The sequence below is a fragment of the Puma concolor genome, chromosome D3 (genome assembly GCF_028749965.1).
Source record: "Puma concolor isolate L17-30 chromosome D3, mPumCon1.1.hap2, whole genome shotgun sequence".
NCBI lineage: Eukaryota > Metazoa > Chordata > Mammalia > Carnivora > Felidae > Puma > Puma concolor.
The window spans coordinates 92,571,357-92,599,137 of record NC_141678.1 but is presented as its reverse complement, the minus strand read 5'-3'; the positions used below and the strand labels follow the sequence as shown (position 1 = coordinate 92,599,137).

At 56.9% G+C, this 27,781-nt stretch overlaps 1 protein-coding gene and 2 long non-coding RNA genes across 10 annotated transcripts in view; 2 read left to right on the top strand and 1 right to left on the bottom strand.

The window, feature by feature from the left end:
* The window catches only part of LOC147575708 (uncharacterized), a 37,127-nt gene extending 29,041 nt beyond the window's left edge, over window positions 1–8,086 (bottom strand). For 3 of the 5 annotated variants that reach the window (XR_015242671.1, XR_015242670.1, XR_015242672.1), the window contains exons 1-2: window positions 7,427–7,542; window positions 5,231–5,391 (exon numbers count right to left, since the gene is read on the bottom strand). This is a non-coding gene — a long non-coding RNA (uncharacterized LOC147575708). Of the gene's footprint in view, window positions 1–5,230; window positions 5,392–6,806; window positions 7,346–7,426; window positions 7,543–8,070 lie in introns of those variants that run through there. The other 2 variants (XR_015242673.1, XR_015242674.1) reach the window with 2 other exon arrangements.
* Window positions 4,599–27,781, top strand: part of MBP (myelin basic protein) — a 118,931-nt gene continuing 95,748 nt past the window's right edge. For 2 of the 4 annotated variants that reach the window (XM_086683255.1, XM_086683253.1), the window contains exon 1: window positions 4,599–4,790. In XM_086683255.1, the coding sequence (XP_086539381.1) occupies window positions 4,614–4,790 (177 nt within the window). In that variant the 5' untranslated portion in view covers window positions 4,599–4,613. Of the gene's footprint in view, window positions 4,791–7,545; window positions 7,673–27,781 lie in introns of those variants that run through there. The other 2 variants (XM_086683257.1, XM_086683258.1) reach the window with 2 other exon arrangements.
* LOC147575707 (uncharacterized) lies at window positions 9,434–12,820 on the top strand. Its single transcript, XR_015242678.1, has 2 exons — window positions 9,434–11,326; window positions 11,534–12,820. It is a non-coding gene; the product is annotated as an uncharacterized LOC147575707 (long non-coding RNA).

Sequence of the window (27,781 nt, the reverse complement as noted above, 5' to 3'; positions counted from 1 at the left end):
GGGCAGACAGCAGGCGACGGTCGGAGAAGCACGTTCGACCTGCTTAAGGGCGTAAGCGACTTAAACACCCCCCCCGCGCCCCACGCTCCCGGCTGCGGCAAGCGTTTCTCCTGACTCGTGTCTTACGCTATCAGAGCTGTCCTCTCACGGCCTCCACTCGGGTCTCCTCTGTCGGCCTGGCTGTGGTTACCCCAGGCGCTTTGGACAAACCGTTCTATTTTCCGTCACGGGTGGGAAATGCACCGACGCGGGCAGACGCTTCCTTAGTCTGTATGGTCCCGGCCCCAGGTGAGCATCTTACGCCCAGCACCTCACGGGATCCGTGGGACAGTGGACGGGTAAGGGCGGGACCACTGCCACCACTTACAAGTGGGGAAACCGAGTCGCGCAGGGGCCAACCAGCTCGCCCGAGATCACACAGCCTCTTGCAGGGCAGAGGCTGGAGCCAGACTTCCGCCTCCTGTGTCCCTGCGGTCCCAGTGACAAAAGTCATTGTTCTGTGCGTGTCACATGTGAGCGTGAGCTGCCACTACACTTCCTCCAGAGTGACGCCCTCCCTGCTGACCACCGGGGACCACGCAAACTCAGCCGGCCCCACCGACGAGGCCCCGGGCTCTCACTCGGAGACTGAGCCTAAATCAGGAGGCAGAGCCGCAAAGCCCAGGGAGCACCTGAGCTGCCGCGTCAAGCCGCACCTGAAGGCAGCATTCTTTGTGACCTTCCTGTGGCAGCATGCAGTGGAGCCCTTTTATTGCTCAAGCCATGGTCACGTTGGCTCTCTTCCACTTGCACCTGATAACGTAATTTGGTCCCGGAGTGTGATGTCGTTACCAGCAGCTTTACACGGAATGAATATAGAACGGGCTGCACTGGAGACGGGCAGTGACTGGCCGTCCTTGACATTTGAGAGTGAACACACAGCTACACGATGTCGGCTGGCCAATGACACCTGGAGGCGTGCGGCCGCAGGACGGCAGGATGTTAGGACAAGTCCCATTGGGGCGGGGGGAGCACTGAGCACCTCAGGAAGCAGATAAGCTTACCCTGCAGCTGGCCACCGTCTGTGGACAGAGTGGAGCCAAACGCTGGCTTGGTGTTCAGGACACCTGTCTCCCTCTAGCATGCCATCCAGTCTATGGGGCAGCCTGGGGACCAGGAGCCTTGCAGGGGTGTCTCCCCACAGGGCCGAGCCCAGGGACAGCAGGGACTTGGCAAAAAGGGAAGACGGGGACAGACGGTGAGCCTGACCTTCAAGCGGACCCCAGGCTACTGGCTCTCCGCCATCTGCCGTCGCGGGGTGGACAGGACGTGCCCCTCCCACCGCCTCCCACCGGCGCAGGGCAAAGCACTTCGGTGCAGAGCGAAGCAGAGGGACGCCCTGTTCCAGGATCGAGTCCCCGAATGCTGGCTCACACACAGTGACTGAGAACGAGCCCTGGGCGGTTACTAAGCAACCGACAGGAAACTAATAGGACAGAAGCCTGACTTGTCAAAAACACTGTGTTGCCAGGGAGACTGATGCTGACGGTGAGGTCTCCTCACCCCTCGGATCCCTCCAGCCGGCGAGTGGCCTCACACTGCGCTGGCTGGAAGGCACCTCAGCGCCAGGCCCTGGGGTGGCCCCGTGGGCCCGGGCCTGCGGGATATTCTCCCAGGAGCCCGGGCTGTTCTGTCCACCCCAAAGGGCCAGGCTGTGGGGTTTCCTCCCTCCTCTTTTACAACGAGCCCTTGTTTCCCTCTACCATGGTGGGGGGGGGTGGGCAGCCACGGGTCCCCAGACCCTCAGGAGCTACCCCCTGGTGAGGTGAGAGGGCTTCACCTCACCCGAAGGCCCGAGCCAAGGGCGGCCGTGAGTCTGTGTGAGGTTTGCTTTCTTCTCATGCAGGGCTCGGTGAAGGTGTCTCCTGCCATTCTGGAAAGTGAATGTCTGTGCGGAAGCCCTAAGCGGCGTCCTGCCCTCTCTTAGCTGAGGACGCCACCGTTCAGAGTCCCACGTCCCCTCCGTCCGAGATACGGCCTCTGGTAGCACGTGCACTCGGGGCAGCTGGCCCCGTGCCTCGGCTCTGGGGCTGAAGTCCAGACAAATCACGAAATCCCACCTGCAGCCAACTGGCCAAGGGTGGTCCCAAGATTTAAAGTGTCCCAACCGACCGCAGCCCTCGACAAGCAGGGCAAAGCATGAAGGTAGGGGGCCCTCGGCTGCCCCGTGGGACAGAGAGACAGAGGGACGGAGGGGGAGACACTTACAAGGGAGGGAACTGGGAGTCAGGGGCTGAGAAGAGAGAAACCAGCTTCTGATCACGGCTTGGGATCGGCCGGGACACCCACACGCACACCCACACGGGACGATTTTCCTAACCCGCCCGGGGCCCTGGTCCTGCGCTGGCCAAGCCACTGGGAAGTTACGTACACGGAGATGTGGGTAAGCTCGCAGGATCGGGATGTGTCCTGGGCCCTGGCTGGTCTGTGAGGTCCTTCCCGGGGTGGACAGGACTCAGGCGTGGGCAGGGGGGTGGCAGGACACGTGGGGTTCTGTCACGCCGCTGGCTCCTGGGGCTAATTAGTGAGGCCACATCTGAGGACACAGGATCTTAGGGACATTTAACGTTTCTTCAAATCTGTCACAGAATAGACCGCTTTTCTTTGTGCAAACCCGGTCGTATCTTCGGCTACCGTAGAGATAAAATCACCGATGATCCCGTATGATCCAGGCTTGTTTGCATTTCTTTTAGTAGCCTGTGAAACATGCCCTCTGCCAAACAGAAGCTAATTCTATTTTCCTCACCAAAGCGAAACCTCTGGAATTGCTGCCTTTGGTTGCCGTAAGAACACTTACATACAAATGTTCGATCCCAGGGACAGGATACAGATTTGCAGGTTAATTGAACCCTCGCGTGGTTTCTTTCATATCAGCCATTAGGGTCAGACGTTTTAAGATGGGACATAATTAAAAGCCCCAAGGTATACCCGTTTCAGTAAAAACCCCCGGGTTGCATTTATCTTGCACTTTTGAGCCAGAAGCTTCAAGTACAAAACCACCTGCTGGTCACGGGTGGTGCTGAGCCCGTTATGACACCGACGTGCGAGCGGAAACGTTTCCCGAAGGCGAACGGGGTTCGTTAAAGTGTCAGACGACCCAGAGCCCCGCCTCACTTGCACTGTGAAGAAATGAAGTCCCAGAAGAGCTAAATGCTTGGTCCAAGGGCTAAGGAGAGACCGGCTGGTGGGCTCAGGCACTCGCCTACCAAGGCCCTGGAGCCGACAGAAGGACCCTCCCTGACCCGGACCCGCTGAATCACCACTCTGTTCTGTTTGTTAAGAAGGGCTCCCAAGTGTTACGAGCTCTGGGCCCCGTGACACTTGTCCCCACGAGTGTACAAGAGGGTTGAGGAGGGTCCTTTACCATCCTTGAGGAGCACTTTCAGACAGGAATGTAGGCAGCCAGGGGCCCTGCTCTCTGGAAGGTTCCATCAGCGTGCAAATGGACTGCACTGTTTCACATCCTAAACAATAAGCATCTCCTGACTCCCCCATCCCCCCTCGCACCCGTGTCTTCACCCTTTTAGCAAACTCCCGGAAGGGAGGGTGTGCAGGCACGGCCTCAGATTGCCCCCCACACTCAGATCGTCACTCTGGTCCTGGCGACGGTGACCCAAGACCTCCATGCCGCTAGACCCGGGGGCCCCCGCCGCATGTGGCCACCTTCCCGAGAATCATTGGCTGGCTCCTCCCCCCACCTGCCCCGTCTGTCATGGAAGGCTCCATTAAACACACCCAGTGAGCCTCCGTTCAGAACCGAACAGGCGCGTCCGAAAGAGAGCGGCTGACCTCTCCCTGGTCACTCAGTCCTCCAGCCGCTCAGACTCTGTGCTGTGGCCCCAGGCCCAAACTCCCATCTCTGTTCCTAGCCACCCCCTCCTCTTCTCTCTCCTCCAGCCACAGTGGGCTCCTACAAGTCCTTGAACACGCAGACATGCCCACCCCAGGACCTTTGCACTCGCCACCCGCACTTCCTGGAATGTGCTCCTTCACCCACACCCCTGAGACGACCACAGGGCTTGCTCCCATCACATTGTGAGCCCCCTTCCCTGTCTTGTTTTTCTCCTGGGCACTTCTTTATAAGGATCAAGCCCTCATTCTACCCGTGATCTTCCTGTTGGTGAGCCCCCACTGCTAGGTCAAACCCCTGGGACAACTGCAAGGACAACGAGGACACCAAGGAGATGCTGCCCACCCACTGGTGCCCTTGCATTCCGGAGGAGGTCCTTGGCACTGGGCGCGTGGGGCAGGACCGTGTGAGAAGGAGGCTTCGAGCCCGCCGCTGTTTGTAAGTACCCATCCTGCCACGCTCTGGGCGCAGGGCCCCTAACGGGGTGTGTTATCTGAACAGCCAGCCCGCCCTTACAGAGCCCTTATCTCTCCCTCTCCCCCTCGGCTGGTGTCCGGTCCCGCGAGAACCCCCCCCCCCCCCCACCGGCCTGGCAGAGGCCTGCCTGTCGGTGAGACCCCTCCCTCCCTCGGCCTCAGTGCCCCTCCCCACCCTGCCTGTCCCAGTGGGCACCTTCTTCAGTCGCCCTCAGCAGCGGGCCCCGCGGGCCTAAACTGCAACAGCGATGACGGGGGGGGGGGGGGGGGGGGGGGCGTGTCTGCTTCAGCTGCGCCCTCGGGAGCCCAGGGCCCTTTGGGACGCGGGAAGCAGGTCCCGTCCCAGAGCTGCCTGGAGGACGCAGGGCGCAGCCTGGAAAGCCCTTCGTGCTGGAACCAGCAGAGGCCCGAGCACGATTTCTAAGGTTGGCACCGCACACCCTAGGTCCTCCCAGCTCGCGGGGTGGGGGGGTGGGGGGGGCCGCCTGCCTCCTTCCCCATCTGGCTGTGCGCCCGGAAGGGGAAACGGCCACCGGGTTTTCTCGGCGCCCGTGCAAACACGACCATGCGGCCCCGCAGTGGGGCCCGGAACCCGCACACGGGCTGGGCGAGCGGGGGGCGGGGGGATGGGCACGGGGGCCCAGGACACACAGGTGCTTGGAGCCGCTGTGGAGGCCACGGGGACATCTGCAAGTCGGGAGAGGAGTGTGGGGTGACGTGCGGGGGGTGGGGGTCGTGGCCGCGGTCTCGAACCCTCGAGTGTTTCCTCGTTCACGCGTCTTGTGCCGCGTTGTTCTTAATTGTACTTTCTGGAGCGCACGCCCCTCGTCTACCGGTGTTTGTGACCCGAGCCGAATCCACCCACCTCCTAACCGGGACGTGTGAGGAAGCAGTCCACCCCTCCAGCCTTTGCAGCTACATTTTCTGCTTTGCGAAGGTCACCGGCAGACTGTTACTGACGAACCGGGGTGAACGTGAGGTTCTGTCCTCGTCCGAGCAAAGACACAATCACCAAGGTGCAGTTTCCTGGTGCAGAAGAGAAAGAAAACTCAAAATGCATGCCGTCTTGGCCACTGGAAATTATTTAGGTTCATTTGCTTACTTCTCTGGCTGGGGTCATCTGAAGTTCAGTTCCCCTCAACGCAAATTACGGAGTGTGTGTCTGCAGTAGGATGGAGTCCTGGGGGTCCGTGCCCTCCTTGCCCGGTGTGTACGCGGGTCGGTGGGAATTGTAACAGGATCTTCTCAGAAATACCAAAGAGAGGGCGAGGCTTGGGTCATCTTTCCCTCACTTGTCGAAAGACCTCTTTCGGTTTTATTCAGCAAAATGGATGTCTGTGTTTGGTTAAGGGTGCGTGGCCATCCTTACACAAAGCGTGACTCTCCCGAAAGTCTCCCGACTTTCCAGACGCTGGAAAGCCCTACGACTGGACCTTCCAAATGCCACCTGTCGCTTTACCGAATAGGGTTCGTTACTCCCTCACACACATCTTCTTTCAAGTACCCATGGATATGAATTTGGGGTCACTATTATCTCCCAAAAATACGCACGGCGGAATTTTATAAATACTTTGAAAAGCATTTTAACCGCCAAGCCGGAAATTTGCAAAGACCCCCCCCCGCTGGCGTTTGTAAAGTTTCTATAAATCCCTGAAAACCAGCAGAAGCAGCTGGAAATGGAAGAAGGATGCTGTTTCAGTGCGGCCTAAGGGACTCCCCCCCACCCACCCAGCTTTCAGGAAAGTCTGCAGGGTATGACCCCAGGGAGGAGGGGGAGGAGGAGCTGTTTGTGATGCAGAAACAGACATCCAAAAGGAAGCCAGGTTCTGGGCTCCTCTGGTCTGAACTTTAAGAAGCTTGGGGTGGGGGGGGGGGGCTGGGAGTGGGTGAGTCAGGGACCTGGGAGCTGCCTGGGTCTGACTCAGGGCCCTGTGCACCCTCAGTATTAGCCGGCCTCCCTCACTCTTGCCCTGTTTCCCCGTTTCTGACCCGGAGCCCGAGGGCATGAGGCAGGAAATTTTAAGTGTGGCACAGGGGCGTGAGGTTTCCACTCCTCCTCCTGACCCCGCACCTCACACTCGGGAATCTGTCTTTCCCGAAGAGAGGATCAGTTTGAACATTTATATTACTGCGGACAGATTTCTCCTAGAATCACCAGCACCTGAACTTGGTTGCCAGACCCCTGGGGTCCATGAGGGCGGCCGGTTGGGGCAGACAGCCGTGAACCCACACACGGCTGGCCCAGGGGACACAGGCTCGCTACATACTTCCCCCTGCTCCTAACAAATACTGCGGCTCCCTGTGGGCTCCAGGGCAGTGACAGATTCAATTCCCTGACCCCGAGTCCAAGTCAGGAGGGACACCAGCGTGTCAGCTCTCCCTCCCACCTCCGACCTCCCCACCGCCAGGAGGAGGCCTGGAGCCTGCCGGGGAGAGCCCACCTGCCCATCAAGTCCGTGTGTCCAGGTGACTAACGTGCAAACCGCAGGCTCCCTTCAGGACCAAAAGTGTGGCACTGACCAGGGGCCCGCCGCTTGGGTGACCCAGGGTTCTTCGCCCCTCCCACTTGGCCGTTTTCTGGTCTGTTTTGTGTGTGTTCTCTCCTGCCTCCTCTGGGGACACGCGGAGCCCCCACGGAGCCCCTGTTTGTGGTGCCGGGATCCACGCAAAGCTAATGACCCGGGGCTCCCAAAGGCCAGCCCCGGGAACTCAAGGGGAGTCGGTGGGTGGATTCGGGCCCGCAGCTGCGCTTTGGACCTAAGTGGCCAGGCTGAGAAACGGGGGCCTGGAGACGTTATCTCAGGTCCCTCCTGGCGGCCCGGGGGTGGAGGGGGTGGGGTTGGGGTTCAGAGGATTGGCCCCGGGAAAGGTTCCCAGAGAAGCGGTTCGGAGGCGGCCCAAGCCGGCCTCGCCCCGCCGGCACCGACTCTGCGCCCCGGTCCCCGCGCGTCCGCGGCCCTCCGCGTGGCCAGGCCGTCCCCGAGCGGTCCCCGAGGCGGTCCGGGCGGCGGGGCGGGGGCGGGGCGGCAGGTGGGCGGGCTCCGCGGGCGGCCGTGTTTACCTGGCTCGCAGGAAGCCGGGGCGGCGGGGGCGGGGGGCGGGGTGCGCTCCGGGCCGCGAGCAGCCGCCGTCAGTCACCGCAGCGCGCCAGCGAGGACGAGCCTGCGGCCCTGGCGGCCCGTGTCTCCCTCCCCGGAAGGCGGCGCCGGCAGCTCCGGGACCCGGCCGCCCCCGAGGGGGACCCGGGCAGCGGAGAGACGGCGTGGGAGCCCGCGGCGCCCCTCGGCCTCGGAGCGGCGAGCGCGCGGTGGGTGATCGCGGCGGGGGCGGGAGGGGCGGCCCGGAGCGGGGACCGCGGGGACCTGGGGAGGGGGGTGGGTGACGCGGGGCGCGGGGCTCTCCGAGGCAGCGGCGCAGGTGGCGCGCAGGAGGCCGCCCGAGGTCTCCCTGCGAGCTGGTGGGCGCGGGTGTGGACGCCGGTCTACAGCGGCGGGCGCGGGAACCCGACGGGTGGCCGGGTATGGTCTCTGGCGGGGTCCGGCGGCCCCGTCGCGGGAAGAGCGGGCGGCCTGGGGTTGGCGGTGGGGGTGGGGTTCGGGGGTGGGAGGTGACCGAGGTCAAAGGAGGCGGCTCTGGGCGGCGTGGAGACGGGTGCCGGAGGCGGCGAGCTGAAGAGCAGGCTGGGGGGGGGGGGGGGGTTCGTACCCGGTTAAAGTGCCTGCAGATTCCCCGCGTGGAGCCCCGCGGACGCCCCCGCCCCGCCCCAGACGGACCAAGTTTCCCTTTGATCGCGGGGGGCGGGGACCGGAGACGCCTGGCTTCCGCTTTCTCGGGGCCTGTCCCAGCTCCGTCGCGCGCCGCCCGCGGCCACCGGGGTCCACCTGCGCCCACCTGCGCTCCTGGCGCCTGGGAGCCGGCGGCCCGCGCGCCCCTCCTGGGCCCGACGCGGGGGGGGGGGGGGGCGGTGACCCCCAGGGTGTATGTGTTGTGCTCTCAGGGCGGTGGCGCCCAGGTGGCCCGGGTCTTGTGGGATGCTGGTGGCAGCGCCTGGTTTCTTTTAGGATCTGCTTTCGCCCCTCTTATCGGAAGGCGGAGTGGAGTTTGCAAAACGTGTACGTTTTTTTTTTGTGGGGGGGGGGGGATCTCAGTAAGGCTCTGGCAGGAAATAGGCGCGTTCTGGTTCCTGTTCTGTTTTCCAGTTGCGACAACTTCAGAGGCAGCCACATGTGTTGCGTCCCTCTCTGCTTGAGGTAGCAGGGGTGTGTGCTGAGGGGTGTCAGCGTGGTTCCGGGGGGCCGGCTCATCCGGCCAGGGACACCCACGCTGCTAGAAGGAGGTTTCCAGAGGAAGTGGAGTGTGGAGAGCATCCTACCTGACACCCGTGGTTATTTGAGATTTTCAGCGGCCAAGGTCAGGGAGACATTTCACAGACCATGGCCTTCAAGTCAGGGACCACCCTGAGAGACATCACTGCCAGGTGTAGAGCCGGGGAGCCTGGGACACAGCGGCTCTTAAAGGGTAAGCCAGGTGGCCCGCACGAGGCGGGCAGCCCAGACAAGGAAGAATGGCCATCAGTAGTTTTTGGTGGGTTTTTTTTTAATGGAATGAACAAAAACCTGAAGGGAAGGAAACCGGTTGAAAGTTACTGCACAACATCGCTTAACAGTAACTCTCAGGGATGGAACTGTTCTGAAATGACTACTTTTATTAACCTGGGGTCACACAAAAGTATTTGGTTCAAATCCACTGTGAAAATCTTTACCTAAAGTATCACACTCTGCCCCCAGATAAGGAAGTTTGGGAAAAGTCACTTGCTCTGTGATTTGCCTCTGAATCCTCCGTGGTGGTTCTGAACGCTGGGTCTTTCTTGCTGCCTGGTGGGTGATGGCAGTGACTTTGTGCTGAAAACTGGACCGCAGCCTTCCCTGGGATGTTCTGTTGCCACCCGAACTTCTAAATGTCAGTTGAATCATGTGGTCGCCGACAGTCAAGTAAGACGGTGCCACCCCAGGTTTCCACAGCCTGTCCTTTGTAGCCACCGCCAGCGTGCACCCTCCCCCCTCCCCCCTCCCCCCCCCAGCCCTTGGCACCACAAGTCCTGTTCCCCATTTTCTACAATTTCATCATTTCGAGAATGCTGTAGAAATGGAGTCTCACAATATGCAGCCTTTCTTTTTGACTGGCTTTTTTTTTTCCACTAAGCGCAATTCTCTTCAGATCCGTCCAAGTTGATTATATATCTGGCGGTCTTTCTGTTTTATTGCTGAGCAGTATTTCATGGTACGGATGGACCACTCTGGATTCTTTGGTTTTCAACCATTCACTCTTTGAAAGGCACGCTGATCATTTCCAGTTTGGGGTTATTGAGAATAAAATCGCTGTGGCCATCCACGGACAGGTTTTCCTATGAACATAGTTCTCATGTCTTTGGGATACACACCTAAGAGGTCAATTGCTAAGTCATATGGTAAGCACATGTTTAATTTTATGAAAACAAAAACAGAAACAGCTACACTCTTTTCTGGAATAGCTGCACCACTTTGCATCCCACCAGCAAGGGAGGAGTGACCCAGGATGCGCACAACCTTGTGGGCATTCAGCGCCCTTGCTGCTTTTCATTTTAGCTGTGAGAACAGCTAAGGTGTCTAACGTGACGTCCTGATTTTAATTTGCACTTCCCTCCCGGGTAACGATGTTGAAGATTTTCATGAGTGTAACGGCCATCTGCGTATCCCGTCGGCGAACAGCCTGCTCGTGTCTGACTGGCTGTTTGGCCTTGATCGTCCTTAATGTGTTCTAGACGCGGGTCCCGGTGGTTTGCAGTGATTTCCTTTTATGAGTTGTGATGGCGGGGGTGGGTAAGTAAGAATTTTCTGTGAGCCTGACATCCTGGAGGCTTTTCTCCCGTTGTTTTTTCTACGTATTGCAGTTTTGCATGTTCCGCTGAAGGCTGATTTAATTTCTCCTGAAGCGTGGGGTGCAGGTTGAGGGCTTTTGGTTTTGTTCGGGTGGTTCTGGCCTGAGTGTCTGGTTGTTCCCAGGGTCACCCCTCCCCCAAGGTGCTTTCCTCCTTCGTCAGATTTGTGCGCGTCTGTTTCAGGGTTGTGGGTGTCTGTTCCGTCCGCCAGGACTACACTGTCTGGATTACTGTCCCGGGGGAGTAAACCTTAATGTCAGGCAGACTGGGTCCTCTCTGCTTTTATTAAAAGCATGGTGGCCGGGGCGCCTGGGTGGCTCAGTCACTTAAGTGTCTGACTTCGACTCAGGTCATGATCTCGCGGTTCGTGGGTTTGAGTCCCATGTCGGGCCCTGTGCCGACAGCCCGGAGCCGGCTGTGGAGCCTCTGTCCCCCTCTCTCTCTGCCCTTCCCCAACTCGCACATGAACTCTCTCTTTCTCTCCCTCTCAGAAATAAATAAGCATAAAAATTTTTTTAATTAAAAAATAGAAATCGCGGTGGTTCCTGAGGGCCCTGTGCCTTCCCACGCAGGTGTCACGACAGGCTTGCTTACATCAGAACACTCTCCGTGGGATTTTGACTTCCTGTGGCTAATTCACTTTCTTTGAGAGTGAAGGGGTTAACATTTTCCAGAACAAAAGAAGGGAAATGCGGTTTTATTGGTAATAAGCGATGAGCCACGTTGCACGCTTAGTGTTACGGTAGAGATAAATACAAAAAATATACCAAAAGGCAAGTAACAAAGGGGAAAGAGCATGGGGAGATGGGGCTGAGAGGCAGAGAGCAGGGCAGGGGCCGAGAGAGGCTTTCTCAGTGCCTGAGGGCCTAGTTCTTGGCCACACCCCCCCCCACACACGCAGAGACACATAAACCCACACACTTCTCCACACACACAACCTGACATGCACACCCCCACCTGCTTGCCCCTGGATTCCATGTGTGCTGGCCGATGTTGGGGACACTCCCCCATGGGCACAGAAGAGCTGCCACTCTGTCCCCAAAGGTTATTTTTTTTTTTTCAACGTTTATTTATTTTTGGGACAGAGAGAGACAGAGCATGAACGGGGGAGGGGCAGAGAGAGAGGGAGACACAGAATCGGAAACAGGCTCCAGGCTCTGAGCCATCAGCCCAGAGCCTGACGCGGGGCTCGTGACCTGGCTGAAGTCGGACGCTTAACCGACTGCGCCACCCAGGCACCCCAGCCCAAAGGTTATTTTAAAGAAGGGTTAGTCCTCTGAACCTCTCGGCCCAGGAGTTTCTGTTTATGTGACACCTGTTCTTGGATATAGACATGCATCTTCAGGACATCCATAAAACCCATTCAAAGGCCTAACTAAGCTCCCCCTCCCCCAGTCAGATGTGTTTTCTGGAAGGACACAGACGGACTAATGGTGGACTCTGCAGGAAGGCTGTGTGTCCATGGGTCCAGGCCCTCCTTGGCACCCAATGGGGAAGCCTGGCAGTGCTCCTTCTCAGGCCCTCAGCCAGCCGTCGAATCCCCAGCAGGCCCCCTCCCGGCCACCCCCTAGTGGCACCAGCAGGCCCAAGGGCTCAACCCCGCCCCGTGCCTGGCCGGCCACACGAGCGCCTGGGGACCGCTCAGAAACCAGAGGCCTTTGCAGAACAGCTCTTCTTGGGAGGAAAGAAGCAGATAGGAAAACACTCACTTTTTTCACGTGCAGGAGCATGAGAAGCTCTCTCTTGATGGGGGTAAGACACAGCACAGCGAAACCGACCCCGACTTTGAAAAGGGGTCAGCGGCTCGTAGATGATAACCAAGCGGGTGACACCTTTCAGAGTGTGAGGGGGTTTCTCTGAGGCCCGTAGCCACAGCCTTCTTACAGGAAATGAGCTTCTGCTCAGAGCCCCTTGGCTGTTTTTCTTGAGGATGAAGTGCTTCTCTTTGCTACGTGTTGTACAGTTTATTTTTTTTAATTTTTTTTTTTAATGTTTATTTATTTTTGAGACCGAGAGAGACAGAGCATGAACAGGGGAGGAGCAGAGAGAGAGGGAGACACAGAATCGGAAACAGGCTCCAGGCTCTGAGCTGTCAGCACAGAGCCCGACACGGGGCTCGAACTCACGGACCGTGAGATCATGACCTGAGCCGAAGTCGGACGCTTAACCGACCGAGCCACCCAGGCGCCCCTTGTACGGTTTAAAACACAACGATAGTCACAAGAGCCGTTCAGTATTTCATTAGGTGGAGCGGTTTTCAGCAGCACACGGATTGTGATTTATGCCATAACGAAGGCTTGGGGTTGGTTTATATATCTCCCCTGTTTTAAAACCGCCCAGAAAGGGGCGCCTGGGTGGCTCAGTGGGTTAAGGGTCCCACTTCAGCTCAGGTCATGATCTCGCGGCTCGTGGGTTCGAGCCCCGCGTCGGCTCTGTGCTGACAGCTCGGAGCCTGAAGCCCGCTTCGAATTCTGCGCCTCCCTCTCTCCCTGCCCCTCCCCCACTCTCTCTCTCTCTCTCTCTCTCTCTCTCTCTCTCTCTCTCTCAAAAATAAACAAACATTTAAAAAAATTTTTTTTTTAAAAAACGCCCAGACAACCGCGAGGGCTGCTGACGGGATTGTACCTCCTTGCGGGTTTCCTTGTGATCGGTGGTCAGCATCTGGTGCTGACCACCTGGACGTCTGGTGACCGTGCGCTCTGAGTACTCGGCAGCTGGGCCCTCACTCATCACAGCGCCACATACCCCCTCCCAACCACCGCCTGTGCTGCCCCCCCCCCGCCGGGGACCGGCCCAGCGTCTCCACCACCCAGCGGCCTGGGGCCTGGGGAGACCCGGCTCCGCAGGAGCAGTGCACCTCGCTGCACCCCGTTGCGTGAGATTCGTGTCTCAGAGAATGACTCCTCTTTGCTGCAGCGCAGTCGGGTGACGGTTTGTTTTTGTCGGAGAGGGTGACAAGTATGGCCGTGCAGGTGGTTTTGTTTTAAAGTTTATTTAGGGAGGGAGAGAGAGAGAAGGAGTGATCGCCTGTGAGCAAGCGGGGGCGGGGCAGAGAGGGGAGCGAGGCAGAGCCCCAAGCAGACTCCCAGCTGTCTGCACAGACCCTGACGTGGGGCTTGATCCCACGAACCGTGAGATCGTGGCCTGAGACGAAATCAAGAGTCGGACCCTTAACCGACTGAGCCCCCCCACCCCGCCCCCCGGGCGCCTCCACGGCCCCAGTGTTTTAAGTAAGGGTGGGAAAGGCGGGGCTCCCGAGGGCCTCGTCGCCACTCGCTGGCCTTCCTGCACAAGTGCCGTCCCCGCCTTGTGGGGTCGGGCACCGTGGGATCTCCCCCACCCCAGCCACGTCCTGCCCGCCCCTCCAGGGACAACGTCGGTCCCTGCCGGCGGGAGCCGAGAGCCGGGCGGATGCTCCTCCGGCAAAGACCTCGAAAACACACGAGGCCACCGCCTCCCCAACCAGCAGCTGAAACAGAGAGGAAGGACTCACGCAGGCACAGTTTTTCCTTATCCGGGGTCCCGTGGAAACCTGGAGGCAAAGCTCGCACAGAGCGAACCCCCCCCCCACCCGCCTCTGTGTAGATTTCCAGGAGGCACAGAATCGGCTTGGCGGCTGGCTGGCGGGGAGCCCGCGGGTCCCGTGTCTTCTTACGAGGCTGCTGGGACAGGGTTGGGTCGGCCAACCACCTGCGCACACTTCATCCAGATTCCTGTGGAATGCAGAGTCCCGGGCCCCCATTTCCGCTGCACCACCCACAGCTTGGGGATCGGGTGCAGGAGTGTGTGTTCTGGTAAGGTCCCCAGGAGACTCCGAGGAGCCTGCTCTAAGGAAAGGAAGGAGCCACGTCCAGTCTACACGGGGTTATCCGAGCGTACACGCATGTGCTCACACACGTTTTCATAAGGGCACCGAAATCCGTGTGTTTCACTCATCGAGTGACTTTGCGTCAGAAAGAGGGACCCATGGGAAATAAACTCTGTGCTTTCGTGTTTTTATCTGTGTCTTGTTTGTTGCTGTCTCCGTATTCGGAGAATAGCTTTTATTTCCTGCCTAGTGAGCCCTGGCGCCTCTGACGAGGACTATTTACGGGTGCCCCTGTTCTCATCCAGATGCCTGGACACCTGAAGCCTACCATTTTTTCGAAACTTGCTCTAAAAGCAAACACCACGAGCTGTGTTGCAGGCTTCCCAAATGCAGCGAAGCCATGATTAATCTTTTAAAACCCGTTGACCATGCTCCGCACTGCGTTCCCAGGTCCACCAAGATAAGACGGGTGTGGTTCTTGGCCCGAGAGGCTTCTCCGTATTACTGGGGGGTTAGATGCACACAGACAGGTTTCCCAGGGCAAAACGTCTGCCCACGGCCCCGCGCTGCACACAGACAGCCACGCCTCGGGACTGCTGGTGAGCGGGACCCCCGGGGAGAGGGAGGGAGACAAGGCAGCCTTCCCCAACAGCACTGCGCAGTGAGGGGGACTCTGCCCTGCACCCAGGTCCCTCCCAGGCCTCCTGCTCCCCCAGCAGCCCCGCACCGCTCCCTGGGGTGGCCTGTCTGGCCGTGCCGGAAGTCCCGCTTCCTCATAGGCCCTCTCGTCCCCGGGGCCCTTCCCTCGCCGTGTTTCCGGGGTGTCCACCTTCCCCGCTCAGCTTTTAGCAGCGGTGGCTCTCGTGCGTGGTTTGGTAGCGTTTCGCCGATGAGGGATGGGTGTTGGCTCCCGCCTTGCATTCTGGGAAACCTCCACGTACGTCTACTGGCCTGGGTGTCGTTTCACAGCGTGTGGGGCTCGTGCTTGCCGCATCCACGGAGGGACGGGCTCTGCTGATTCTGATCATCACCCAACAGCTGACACAGCAGGGTCCGGATTGTGCAGGAGTACGCCCAGTCCTAAGGTTGACTCAGCTTACTGTCCTGCCTTAAAAGACCAGATAAATTAAAGCAGGAATTTAACAGAATTAGGAAGTAGTGGGGCGCCTGGGTGGCGCAGTCGGTTGAGCGTCCGACTTCAGCCAGGTCACGATCTCGCGAGGTCTCGCGTGATCTCGCGTGAGTTCGAGCCCCACGTCGGGCTCTGGGCTGATGGCTCGGAGCCTGGAGCCTGTTTCCGATTCTGTGTCTCCCTCTCTCTCTGCCCCTCCCCCGTTCATGCTCTGTCTCTCTCTGTCCAAAAATAAATAAATGTTGAAAAAACAAATTTTTAAAAAATAAAAAAAAAAAAGAATTAGGAAGTAGTGGTGTGTGTGTGCTTGTGTGTGCATATGTGCACGCGTGGCCGTGAGGGTGCTGTGGTTGTTTTCATTCTGGTTCTTTGGTGTCTGAAAATGTAATCACCTTGGACTAGCTGGGACCGAGGGTGTCTGAGTGTCAGCAGCAGCTGCCCTGTCCTTCCTAGAAATATGAAGACGATCGATGACACTTCAGAGACTGCGTAATGCATCCGTAGCTTCCGCTCGTCGCTGTGTGCTGCTGTCTGAAAGGCGGTGTGGTTCCAAACGGGAGATGGTGGCTGTTTTATTCTCTCGTCGTCTGCGTATGTCCAGACTCACTTTGGGAGAGAGAGGGATTTAGACCAGATGCTGGAAGCTGACCTCACTCATTTCAGGCTGCTGGTGGGAACTTGCTCTGTGAAGCAGGGTGTGAAAATGCAGTGCAAGGTCACGGTCGAAACCACATTAGGGAACCGTCCTAACACCACCTATAAACTCGGGTCCGTAGATCTGCCTTTACAGGGGATTAGCAACACCCAAGTGAGTGTGCTGTAGGAAAAGGACGTTTTAATGGGAGAGTACATTAGAACCGGGACAAACTTCAAACCCCTCCAAAAGTAAAAACGCAACTGAATTTGCTCATGAAGAAAGAGACGGTCGCCGGTGGTGCCTTTGCACGAGCTACCGCGATCCGGTCACCTCGGACCTTGCGTCTCCGCGACGTGACTCCATTTGCTCTCGTGACATGGGCTCCAAGAGGAATTTGAGGAAGGCACCCCGGGCTCAACCAGGGTTTGTCCCTGACCTCCTCCAGTGGAGTGACACTTAATGACCGTGACACCTGTCATCGGGTGGGGTCCCGGGCGTGGTTGCTCTGGGCTCCCTGACTGATCACAGACATCTGATGGTGTCTGGTGGAGGCCAGGGGAGGGCAGACGTGAAAGTGTGCGGACAGGGAAGCCCAGGCCCCTCGCCGTGCCTACAGTGAGGTCTTGGGACAGCCTCAGCCGTGGGCCTGGCTCGCGCACCAGTGGTCCCTGCTGGGCTCCTCTGCCCCGGCAACCTGGCCGGTGGCCAGATAACCAGGCTGCCCTCCACCTGGCGGCCAGTCGCCGTGCCGGATGCTGCTTGGATTCACCTGGCTTGGGGTGCTTCTTTTTAACGACATTTGGGTGAAGTTTTATTAGAATATAATGTCTGCCTTAGCACCCTGAAAGGGTAATTAACTCACGTAAGAACGCTCGCCCCTCGACATCTATTACACACTGTAGTATGTTTCCACGTGGTGTCACCCAGGCCTGTCGTAACCAGTGACTGGTGAGCTGAGCACAGGTGGGGCTTTATGTGACCCTGGGGCCACCTTGTCTTCTGAAGGGCTGCGTCCCACGTCTGTGCTGGATCACCTCCTGGACCCATAGGAGCCCGTGTTTGCCCTTGACCGTGGGCACCTGCACACAGCGTGTGGGGGAGGCTGCTGGTCCGGGGCTTCCACACCCTCCACCACATCTGCTCCTCTGGTCCCCAAGCGTCAGAGGGCTCCGTGCAGAGCTGAGGGCGGGGCCTGCGACTCTGGCCACCGCCCTGTGTGCTCGGCACCCCAACCAGCGTGTGGACCCACACTTCCTTTCTGGTTCCTTCTGAGCAAGGGCTTCTGTTTTAAGAGGGCTCTGCCTCGAGACGGCCCTTCAGTGCCCCTGGATCCGAAACTCCTCCCCTGCCGGTGCACCAGGCTGGACGGACCTCCGGGCCACTCCTACCCCCCCGGGCCTCCCCACGGTTCACAGGTTGCTCCGGTTCCGTGGGATGCCACAGACCAACGACAGGTCTCCAAACACACGTGTGCCGTGTATGTGTGTGTGTGTGCACGTGTAAATGGGCATGTGCACATGTGATTGAGAGAGGGGACAGCTTCGAGTGCCTACGACGTCCTGGTCACCGTTGTGGTGCTGGGAAGGTAGCAGTGTGCCTCTGAAACTGGCCTCCGACAGCCTGTGGGGTTTTCTTTCCCAGGCGGACCCTGTCTCGCTCTAGAAAGGTCTCAGGCACAAGTAGGTTAGGTGAGGTCTGAGGATCTGCCTTCAAAGTGACCGGCGGGACAACACGTCTGTGTCCTCCTACCGCCCCAGATCTCAGAAGAGGAAGAGACACAGCACAGACGCACCGTGCATGGGCGTGCACGGGCGAGTACACGCTCGTGTGGGCACGTGACGCAGGCCAGCTCTTTTCGCCCTGCTCCTCCGATGCTCCTTCTGGCACGGAGCACCAAGGAGACGCTCGCGTCGTGAGTTTTCATAGCATCTCCTCCTGGACTTGGCCTCTGGCTTCAGGAAGCCAGCTGTCGTCAGCAGTCGGACACAGCGTGGGCGGCTCTGCCTAAACCTTGTCAGGAAACGCTCCAGTTGTAAAGACACAGGGAGTGCGAAGTCTGTGCTCAGCCCTGGTGGAATCTGAACGCCATGAGCGGCTGCCGAGTCTGGAGCCAGCCTTGTCCAGCCCCTTGTTTCTCCAGAAACACAGCAAACGGGGCCCAGAGAGGCCAGGGGGCCCATCCACGGCCGCCTCACTGCCACGGGCAGGTGGTATTAGAATCCGGGTTTTCTGCCCCAAGCCTGTTTTCTCCCACACGTCCTGCTCCTTTCACTCTTTCAAGTGAGTGCTGTCACTCTTTCAAGTGAGCTAGTTCCGCTCTGCCTTTGGATGTCCCCGCCCTTCATCTGAATCTGGGATGCGGGTCAAGTAAGAAATGCTGCGGTTTGTATGGAGTATGAAGGGTTAAGACCCCTCATGATAGTATTATAGCAGTTCACCAGGGAAGCACTTTATAGCCTACAAAAGGCCATCCCAGACGATCTTGATTTTGATGGAACAAGAAAATCATAAGGCCTCAACCTGGTAGTAATAAATCAGTGCCTTCTGAAAGGATATCGATCTTCCTACGCCTTCAAGGTACCACTTAGAAACCAAATGCTGCGCAGAAACTGCTTCAAAAGCTCAAGTTCAAAATGCAAGCTTCCGGCAATCTTGTGTTCACAATATGCTTCCTGCACTCTTGATTGCCTGTTATGTAATTATTCCTTTATTTTTTTTTAAGTTTATTTCTTTTTGAGAGGGACAGCATGAGTGGGTGAGGGGCAGAGGGAGAGGGAGACACGAATCTGAAGCAGGCTCCTGGCTGTCGGCACAGAGCCCAAGGCGGGACTCAAACCCACGAACCTGGAGATCGTGACCTGAGCTGAAACCAAGAGTCAGAGGCTCAACTGACTGAGCCCCCCAGGCGCCCCTGTAATTATTCCTTTAAGTGCCGTTTTTCAGGAACAGCTTGAAAAGAGACTTCATTGCATGATGTGGTCGTGTCAAGCTTCATTATTTACCGTTGCTTTGCGGTGGTTTTTACGCAGAAGGAGGTGAGGAAGGAAGGCTTTGTGAAGTTGTCGCTAATGTGTTTTGTACCAGGAGAGCATACGTTAAAAGGCCTGAAATGGAGGAAGAGGGGCCCCCTCTGACCTTTGGATGGAGCTTTTGTCCTTAATGAAACCAAGACTCAATGCATGGAGAAATCCTTTCTCAGAGGAAATTGGGGGCCGTGCCCAGGTGCCCGGGTCCATTCAAGGCCGAGCTTGAGCCGAAACTCGGGGACCGTCAGAGGCTCATCTTCTAAACCGGGAGCTCAGTTAGAGCCCCCCCTCAGCGCAGGGGGAGCACAAAGAAGCCACACCGTTGACGCCTCCAGCTAGCACCTGTCACGTCGTCACCCCGTCATGACAGCTACTGTCGGCCTCCTGGATCCAAACCCACAGCCCCGTCGCTGCGTCCTGCTCTCCCGCGACGCGTCTTCCCGCCGTTTCTGTAAATACGATTACCACTCCGCAGCGTCCTGGATCTCTCCATTGCGTCTCCAGAAGTGCAGACTCACCCAGTAACTTGTGGCACGCCCAGGTGAGCCTCGGGCCCACTAGACGGCTCCGAGCCGGGTCTCCTGCAGGCCATGGTGGGTTGGTGACCAGGCGTAGCATTCTTTTCCCTGATTGCAATCTGGAAGGTTCTGGAAAGAAGTCACTCAGTACTGTGCTGCGTGCCTGTGTGAAGATAAGGTGCCAGTGAGATCTGCTGTCTCTGTGGGACCACTTAGGGGTTGGTGATTTGGATCTGGAGGTTTTAGATCAACAGTTCTAGGATCCGAAACACAGCTTTATCTTAGTTAAGACTCAGACTATGCTCTTTTGGCCCCAGGCCACACAGAAACCTACTGCCCGAGCAGGCGCATTTCCTCCCTGTGCTTAATGATCATGAGCCATCATGCCTCATGTCAAGGAATGCATGAGTCGTCGTGGAGGTGGGTTGAGATGCACTGAGTCGAACACGCATCGTTCTGTCGTTTGATCACTGGCCTGGCCTCTGAGCAATGCCCAGAGCGTCTGAGTTTCTTCTCACTGCCGCTGACGGTGCCCCGGGTCACGAGGCACCCCCGGATCTCTGGTGACCGGGCAGGTGTGGCTGATGGCCGGCGCCCTGGGCCGTGTGGCCTAACACCCTTGTGATGATGTCGCACACGTGACTCCCCGCGGGGGCCGAGGAGGGGGACGCCCGTGGGCCGGTCCCAGAAGGCAAGGCCCCTGCGGGGGTTGATTATCCTCTGACCCAGGGTTTGTATCTTCAGGCGCCTGTAAAATATTAACCGGTTGTTTCCAAGCACCTCCGGGAAGTAACATTCACCGTCCCAGGTTTACGCGTTTGGAGCCACGTGGGCCAGAACCCTCAGCGCCAGGCGGGGAGCGTCTGCAAGAAAAGGCATGCCCTGCCCACCCCTGTTACTCAGGCTCTAGATACCTCCGCTCTGAACCCCGCCTGCTTCGTCCCGGTGCTGGGCCCCTGGCTGGGACAGCTTGTGCGCTGCCTGCCTGACACGGAGCCTCACAGGGGCAGTGGGGCCCGGCATTCGCTCGCGGTGACGGAGTCGGGCCAGCGGTGCTGCGGGGTCTCCAGACTTCCCACCTGCCGGGGGAAGGGGGTGCCCCGATCCGATCCCCTCCCCACGCGTCGGCAAGGCCCGTCTCAACGTGACTTGTGATACGGAGCAAGGCCAGCTTCCTACCGCCTGTTTGTGCACGGAGACTTTTTTCTCTGTGCGCAGTAGCAGGCCGGGGAGGGGCCTCGTGGGGCGAGACCCAGTCATCAGCCAGGAGGGGAGGGGGAAGGGGGTCCGGACCGCTGAGGACTCTCCCTCCAGTGACACGAAATGGGAGAGAACGGGGGCGTCACCGGGCCATTCCGAGGCCCGCGTGCCGTTGAGTCGGAAACTCAAACCGAGCCCGGTCAGCCTCCCTCGGCCTCCCTGCCTCCTTTCTCCTGGGGGCTGTGTGCTCGCACACACACCAGCATCCAGACGCCTGCTCTCATCTCTGCTGTACGAATCGTTCAAGTGCTTGCCCCAGAAATTGCTTCAGACTCCCCGTTCTCACCTCTGCTCCCGTAAGCTTTCCCACGGTTGACGAGCATGTCACCTGCTGTTCGCTGCCGGACCCCCACGCCCGCCGTGAGGTCTAGCCCGCGAGTGGCCTTCGGAAGTGCTCTTGGCGTCCTCCCTACCTCGTTTCCCAACGTGCTGGAAAGAACCCCCAACTTCCAGATGCCCCCTGTGTTCCCCTCCCCGTGCTGCTCACGCCGCAGATCTGCACGCGCCCCTTTGCCGTGACGGAGCCTGGTGCGGACGCGCAGAGTGTGGAACAGCCCGGCTCAGCCTCACGCCTTTGTCCCCAGGCTCAAAATTGGGCCACAGAGAGCGCGGCCGCTCCGGCGTGAGCTTGAGGACGCCCAGCCCGGAGCCCGCGTCGCGGCTGCTCACCGGCGCCCGTGGGTCGAATCCGAGGGTTTTGACCGCGGCTTGGTTTCCAAGACGACGGCTCGCAAATCCTTTTCAGCGTCTTTGCCCAGCTCTGTCTACTGCGGAGACAGTCCCGCGTTCCCGCTTCCTGCACGTGTCACGGTGCGGCTGTGTTACCCGAACCTCACAGCCGCCTGCTCAGGTGGGTCAGGCAGGTGTCACCGCCCCCTTTACAAGTGGGGGCCGAGGCTGAGGTTAGGTGAGTTGCTCAAGGCCGGGGGCCAGGTCGCAGCCAACCAGGGGCCCAGACTCCGAGTCTGTCATCCCTCAACGCCGCTTTCATCCTGAACAACGAGCTTCTGAACTTAAGAAAACCCTCCCTTCCTCCCACGTCTCCTTTTGTGAGATGGCTCAAAATCCTTAAAACACTACCCCTCCTGACTAGGAAACCTTTAGACCTTTCAATTGAAGAAAATCAAACGAGACCCTGTTTGCTTTGGGTGCATTTCACCAAGGGTGTGTGGCCTTCCCCGGGGTGGACAGGATGGCTGGCGACTCCCTCTTCGTGTTCAGTTCGCCGTATTGATGGACACGTCACGTGTGACTGACGAGCGTGTGGAGCCCCGCTCACCACTGGGGCGGACGGTGTCGGGAAATGCTGGGATCTCTGAGGTTAGCGGTCTCCCCACGCAGGGCAGATACGGCGAGGGTGCTTCCCTTGGGAGGGTCAGCCTGGAGCTCTCCTGGGGATCCTTCTGTCTGTGGTTCGCGTTCCCAAAAAGGAAATGATGATGCCCCTTTGGCAATTTCGCAGCCTCCTGTCTTACTACCTTTATTCAGGTTACCCCATTTCTGGGCTACCCTAACTACACCCTATCAGTCTAAATTCTACAGTTTTCCTCTCCATGTTCAACCCGGGATTCAGAGGTCAAATAGACCACTTCTGTGCAAATCCACAATCCTCCTCCCAGTTTGCATTCTTCTAGAATGTATAGTCGGACCACCTCCAGAATCCAGCAGCACACTCACGAGCACCTGGTGATTCCAATACTCGTGATTGACACACTCCGTCCCGAGGACCCAGATCCCCGCCCCACGGCAGGTGTCCACAGGGCATCTCCTGGGTACTGGCTACTGGCCCCCAGTAACGAGGTGCGGGGGCCGTTCGGACCCAGGGCCCAGATGAAGTAGGAACCGTAGTAGTGACAGTGAAGTCTGTTGACCTTTTAAAGTCTAGTAAAAAGCAAAAATCCCGTCAATGGTTAATGACAAAGTACATGGACTTGTGAAAACGTTGCCTTCGTGATTTAAAAAATGAAAGAAAGCAGAAGTTCCCAGCCCAGTGGGATTTTACATCCTGCCGCTGTAAGTACATGTTAATGCTCCTCTCGGCTGGCAATGACTCTCAGGGTTCCTAGGGGGTAGATTTTAGCAAATTCACTGTGGGCTCTATGCCTGGACCCGTCTCTGGTCAGTGCAGACCCCAGCCCGTCCCTCCCGGCACCCCCCAGTGCCCTGCCACTGCGCTTCTTACTGGCCCCACCCACACTCCCGCAAGTGCACCCAGGACGGGGAAAACATTGCTCTGAAACAGCACACGTGAACAGTCGCACCCGAGACCGATGACAAAGGCACATCGCCCTCTGGCTCGACACTGATCACGAAGCAATTATTTATTTAAAAAAAATGGTATTACAGGAAAGTTGAACTTTTCCAGTTAAGACGTGTGTGGAAGATAGGCTCTTTGGGGTCCTAATTAACTCCCTGTCTGTCTCACTCTGCATTCGGCACCTTATGTGACATACCAGTCATTCTGTAAGAGGGGAAGAGGGCAGTTCTCTTCCTGATGTGTGGTCAGGGCCGTGGCTGTCGGTCCATCGCGTTACCGAACCCTCCACAGCACGGTGCTACAGGTGTCCGATCCCAAGGGAAAACCAGAAGCCGAGAGAGATCAAACTTGCTAAGGAAGCTCTACAGATAACAACTATTGGCAGGCAGGGAATTAAAACCCAAATAGTTTCTCACGTGCACTTCTCACCAGTTATTCTTGTGAGATACCCGGTAGGGATTTAAGAAAGCCTCTGCCCTTCCCGTTGTTAACCGTGTGTACCCCGCCCCCCATACAGGTGTTTAAAGGAATGGGTTCCTGCAAGTTCGTATTGTTTTCAAGGCTACTTGCTAGAGTAAGGTCTTACTTTTGTTGCACCAATTAATAATTTAGAAATGTACGATGCTTAGACCTACTGCAATGGTTTATTCCACATAAGACATATTTATAATATGTTAAAACAATTCCTAGTTTTACTGAAAATACTTTCCTAAAAGCACGGTACCCTCAAATCTAGATTCAGTCTTCTGAACTTCACTTTCTCAGCTGTGAAATGGGAACAAAGCTCACAGGGCTCTTCCTGTAATTGCGTAACCTACAAGGCGGATGCCTTGAGCCCAAAGGCACCGTGAGGGACAGTAGCAGACCAGCTCCCCACGTCACCCTGACCCTGCATTGCCGCTCCCAGCTTCGTGGGCAGCTCCAGCTCAGTCCCCGCATTCTGGGAGGTTTGGGCGCACGTAAGAGGGTCTGGGTGATTTCTGGGAAGACCAGTATGGAGACCTTCTCTGTGTCACAATAACGTTAGCCCGTTGCCTGTAAAAACGCACGTGGCGGTGCCTCAGACACAGCCAGTTAGCGTTTCCGTTTCTGAAGGCTCTTCCATAGGGGAGCCACTGTCTCTGGAGTCCCCTGCTCGCGGTCTCCTTTGTCGCTTGCGTGGTGACTACAGTCTCGAACCAGCAGAAGTGCTCAGTTAACTTGCCGTGCTGGGCTGCTCTGTGGTTCGGGGAGCTCTCCTTACGGGCTCCTTGTTTGGTGTCGCTTCCGGGCTTCTCAAGGGCCGCTGCTGTCCCTGCCCCCTTCCCTTCCCTTGACCTTGTCAGCCTGAGGGGATGCCCCCGCCTGTGGGAGCCCCTGGAAAGGTCTCTGCGGTACACACGCAGTCAGCGATGGTGGCTGCAGCTGTTTACCCCCCAGCACGTGCTCCCATGCACCTGCTGGGGGGATGGAGGGACAGAGGGACGGAAGCCAGGGTGCCTAGAGCCCCCCACGGGGTGCCTTGTTCTCACCACTGGGCAGTGAGAGGGCTTTTCTTCCCTCCACTTGAAAGGAAGCTGAGGCCCAGAGAGGTGGAGCCAGCGGCCCCACGTCGCCCAGCACAGCCTGCCCTGGAGCCCGGCTCCGACCTGCTGCGTGTGCCCTTCACAGAGTGACAGCAGCTGGAAGTGTGGTGTCTCTGCCTCCGCATCCCTGTGCACGTCAGCCTCCTGTGCAGGTGCACCCAGACACCCCCCGGGGATTCGGTCCCTGTGGGTGCCTTCAGGGTGCCCTCTGAGGTGCCGTGGGTCCCGGCCGCACGAGGGGCAAACTATAAACCACGAAGGCCCAACGGCTACGGCTGGGTTGCTTTCCAGTAAGACTGGATCACTCATGTGTGAGGCTTATGCTCACTTCTAGCTCCCCCTGCCCCCCCCCCCCCCCGCCAGCTCACACCAGTGTGGGTAACCGTGCGGGCATTATGGAAGGTTCCAGAAACCCCCGGCGCTGACCAGGAGTGTCCTCTGGACCTGGACTTCCCTCTAAGGAGAGGGTGGCAGCCGGCCACAGCCAGAGGCCATTCGCCCTCCCCTCCCCCACCTCCCTCTTGTCACTGTTGTACAAGAAGCTTGATGAATTACCCAAGATGCCTCACGCTCCACAGGCTTCCTTGCAGCACCCCACACGTTCGCCAGAATCCTGCTCTCTCGAGTCACTTAATGGCAAAAATGACGTGGCCCAAAGACGCCCTGCCAGTGTCCCACCTGTGTCCACAGTGGGTTCGGGAGGCCGGCGGCTGGCGGTGAGTCCCCTGTGACCCCTGTGGCGGTCAGGCCATCACTCGTGGGCGCGCTGTGGTTTGCCCACAGTCCTACGAGACGCCCCTCAAGCACCACAGGTGCCTTGGAAGGCGTCAGCCCGCGATGAGGCCCTAATCTGAGACGAAGATCGGATGCTACTTGTCACTCGTATCCCCGGTCTTTCTCTCCCCACCCAGTTTGCATATTGTGCATTTAGGGCGGGAATCTGCAGCTCGAAATGATACGTATAAAGTAAGTTCTCCTTCGGTGAATCCGAGAGGCCAGTCAGAGCTACCTGGTTTTTGTACGCCTTCAAAAGTCTCACCTGGACTTGCATTACTTCCGTCTATCCCGGGTCCGGTGGTCTTGAGCTTTCTGAATATTGATTAAATATTTCGGGAATGGGATTCCCAAGTACAGCTTGAAGTTTTGCTTGGAAGTGTGATGAAGTTTTGATCAGGACAGACCAGCTTGGAAAAAGCATTACTTTCGCAGCTTGGGAGAGATCGGTCACTGGGTTTCAGCCGCGGTGCGTATGTCGGAGGGTGGGGGAGATCGGTCACTGGGTTTCAGCCTCGGTGTGTGTGTCGAGGTTAAAATCCTTAGAGCGTGTCTTCTGGAAGGACGGAACATCTCTCTGGAGTTGCCCAAATGCCAGCCAGGGCGACGGTGAGGGAGGCGGTGGGCACCAGGGGGTAGGGGCTGGGGAGCAGGGCGCCGGGTTGGAGACCTGCCCAGGTGAGAACACGGAACATCGCTCGTTACGTTCAGACAGAAGACGACCCCGGAAGTCCAAGTTGTCGACTTCAAGTTACTCCTTTTGCCTGTGTTTCATTTTTTCCCCTTCACCTGTTTCACCCACCCACCCCCCACCTCCCCTCTGGTGCCCATCAGTGTGTTCTCTGTAGAAACAGTCTGTTTCTTGGTCTGTTTCTCTCTTTTTTTTTTCCTTTGTTGCTTTGTTTTGTTTCTCGAATTCCACACCTGAGTGAAATCATATGGTATTTGTCTTTCTCTGACTGACTTATTTCATTTAGCATAATACTCTCCAGTCCCATCCACATGGTTGCAAATGGCAATATTTCATTCTTTTTTATGGTTAATATTCCACTGTATGTGCGCGCGCACACACACACACACACACTACATCTTCTTTATTCATCCATGTATCAATGGACACGTGGGCTATTGTAAATAATGCAGTAAACATGGGGGCGTGTATACCTTCAAAATAGCGTTTTCATATTCTTTGGGTAAATACCCAGTAGTACGATTGCGGGATTATAGGGTAGTTCTATTTTTAACTTTTTGAGGAACCTCCACACTGTTCTCCACAGTGGCTGCACCAGTTTGCATTCCCACCAGTAGTGCAAAAGAGATCCTCTTTCTCTGCATCCTTGCCAACACTTGTTATTTCTTGTTTTGTTTGTTTGTTTTAGCCGTTCTGACAGGTGTAGGACGATATCTCATTGTGGGTTTGTTTGGTATTTCCCTGATGATGAGTGACGCTGAGCATCTTTTCATGTGTCTGTTAGCCATCTGGATGTCTTCTTTGGAAAAGTGTCTATTCATGTCTTCTGCCCATTTCTGCACTGGATTATTTGTTCTTTTGGTGTTGAGTTGTATCAGTACTTTACATATTTTAGATACTAACCCTTTGTCAGATATGTCATTTGCAAATGTATTCTATAGGTCGTCTTCTAGTGTTACTGATTCTTTCCTTTGATGTTCAGAAGCTTTTTGTTTTAATGTAGTTCCAAGAGTTTAGTTTTGCTTTTGTTTTCCTTGCCATAGGAGACAAATGTGGTGCTGTGGCAGATGTCAGAGAAATTACTGCCTATGTTCTCTTCTAAGATTTGTGTGGTTTCAGGTCTCGCATTTAGGTCTTTAATTCATTTTGAGTTTATGTTTGTGTTGGTGTATGAAAGTGGTCCAGTTTCATTCTTGTGCATCTAGCTGTCCAGTTTTCTCAACACCATTTATCGAAGAGACTGTCTTTTTCCCATTACATATTCTTGCTTCCTTTGTCACGATTAATTGATCATATCATCGTGGTTTTATTTCTGGGATCTCTATTCTGTTCCATTGATCTATGTGTCTGTTTTTGTGCCAGTACCATACGGTTTTGATTACTGCAGCTTTGTGGCGTATCTTGAAATCTGGGATTGTGATACCTTTAGTTTTGTTCTTCTTCTTCAAGATTGCTTTGGCTCTTCAGAGTCTTTTGTGGTTCCATACGAATTTTAGGATTGTTTGTTCTAGTTCTGTGAAAAATGCTTTGGTGTTTTGATAGGGATTACATTCAATGTGTAGATTGCTTTGGGTATCATGGACTTTGAACAATATTTGTTACTGCCTGCGTTTAGTTTTGAGTAGTCAATTCTTATTTCTAAAACAGAGTGGGAGATCCACAAGTGTGTAATGCGTTGTTATTCTGTGTCCTCTCTTCATCTCGCAAGTTCTCAGTATTCAGTTAAAACCCTGCGTGGAATCCAAGAGAAGTCAAACCTCAGAGTAACAGCTGCTTCACATCCACATTCAGACCCAGGTCTCCTGGGAGAACACCCACTCACGTTCCCTGA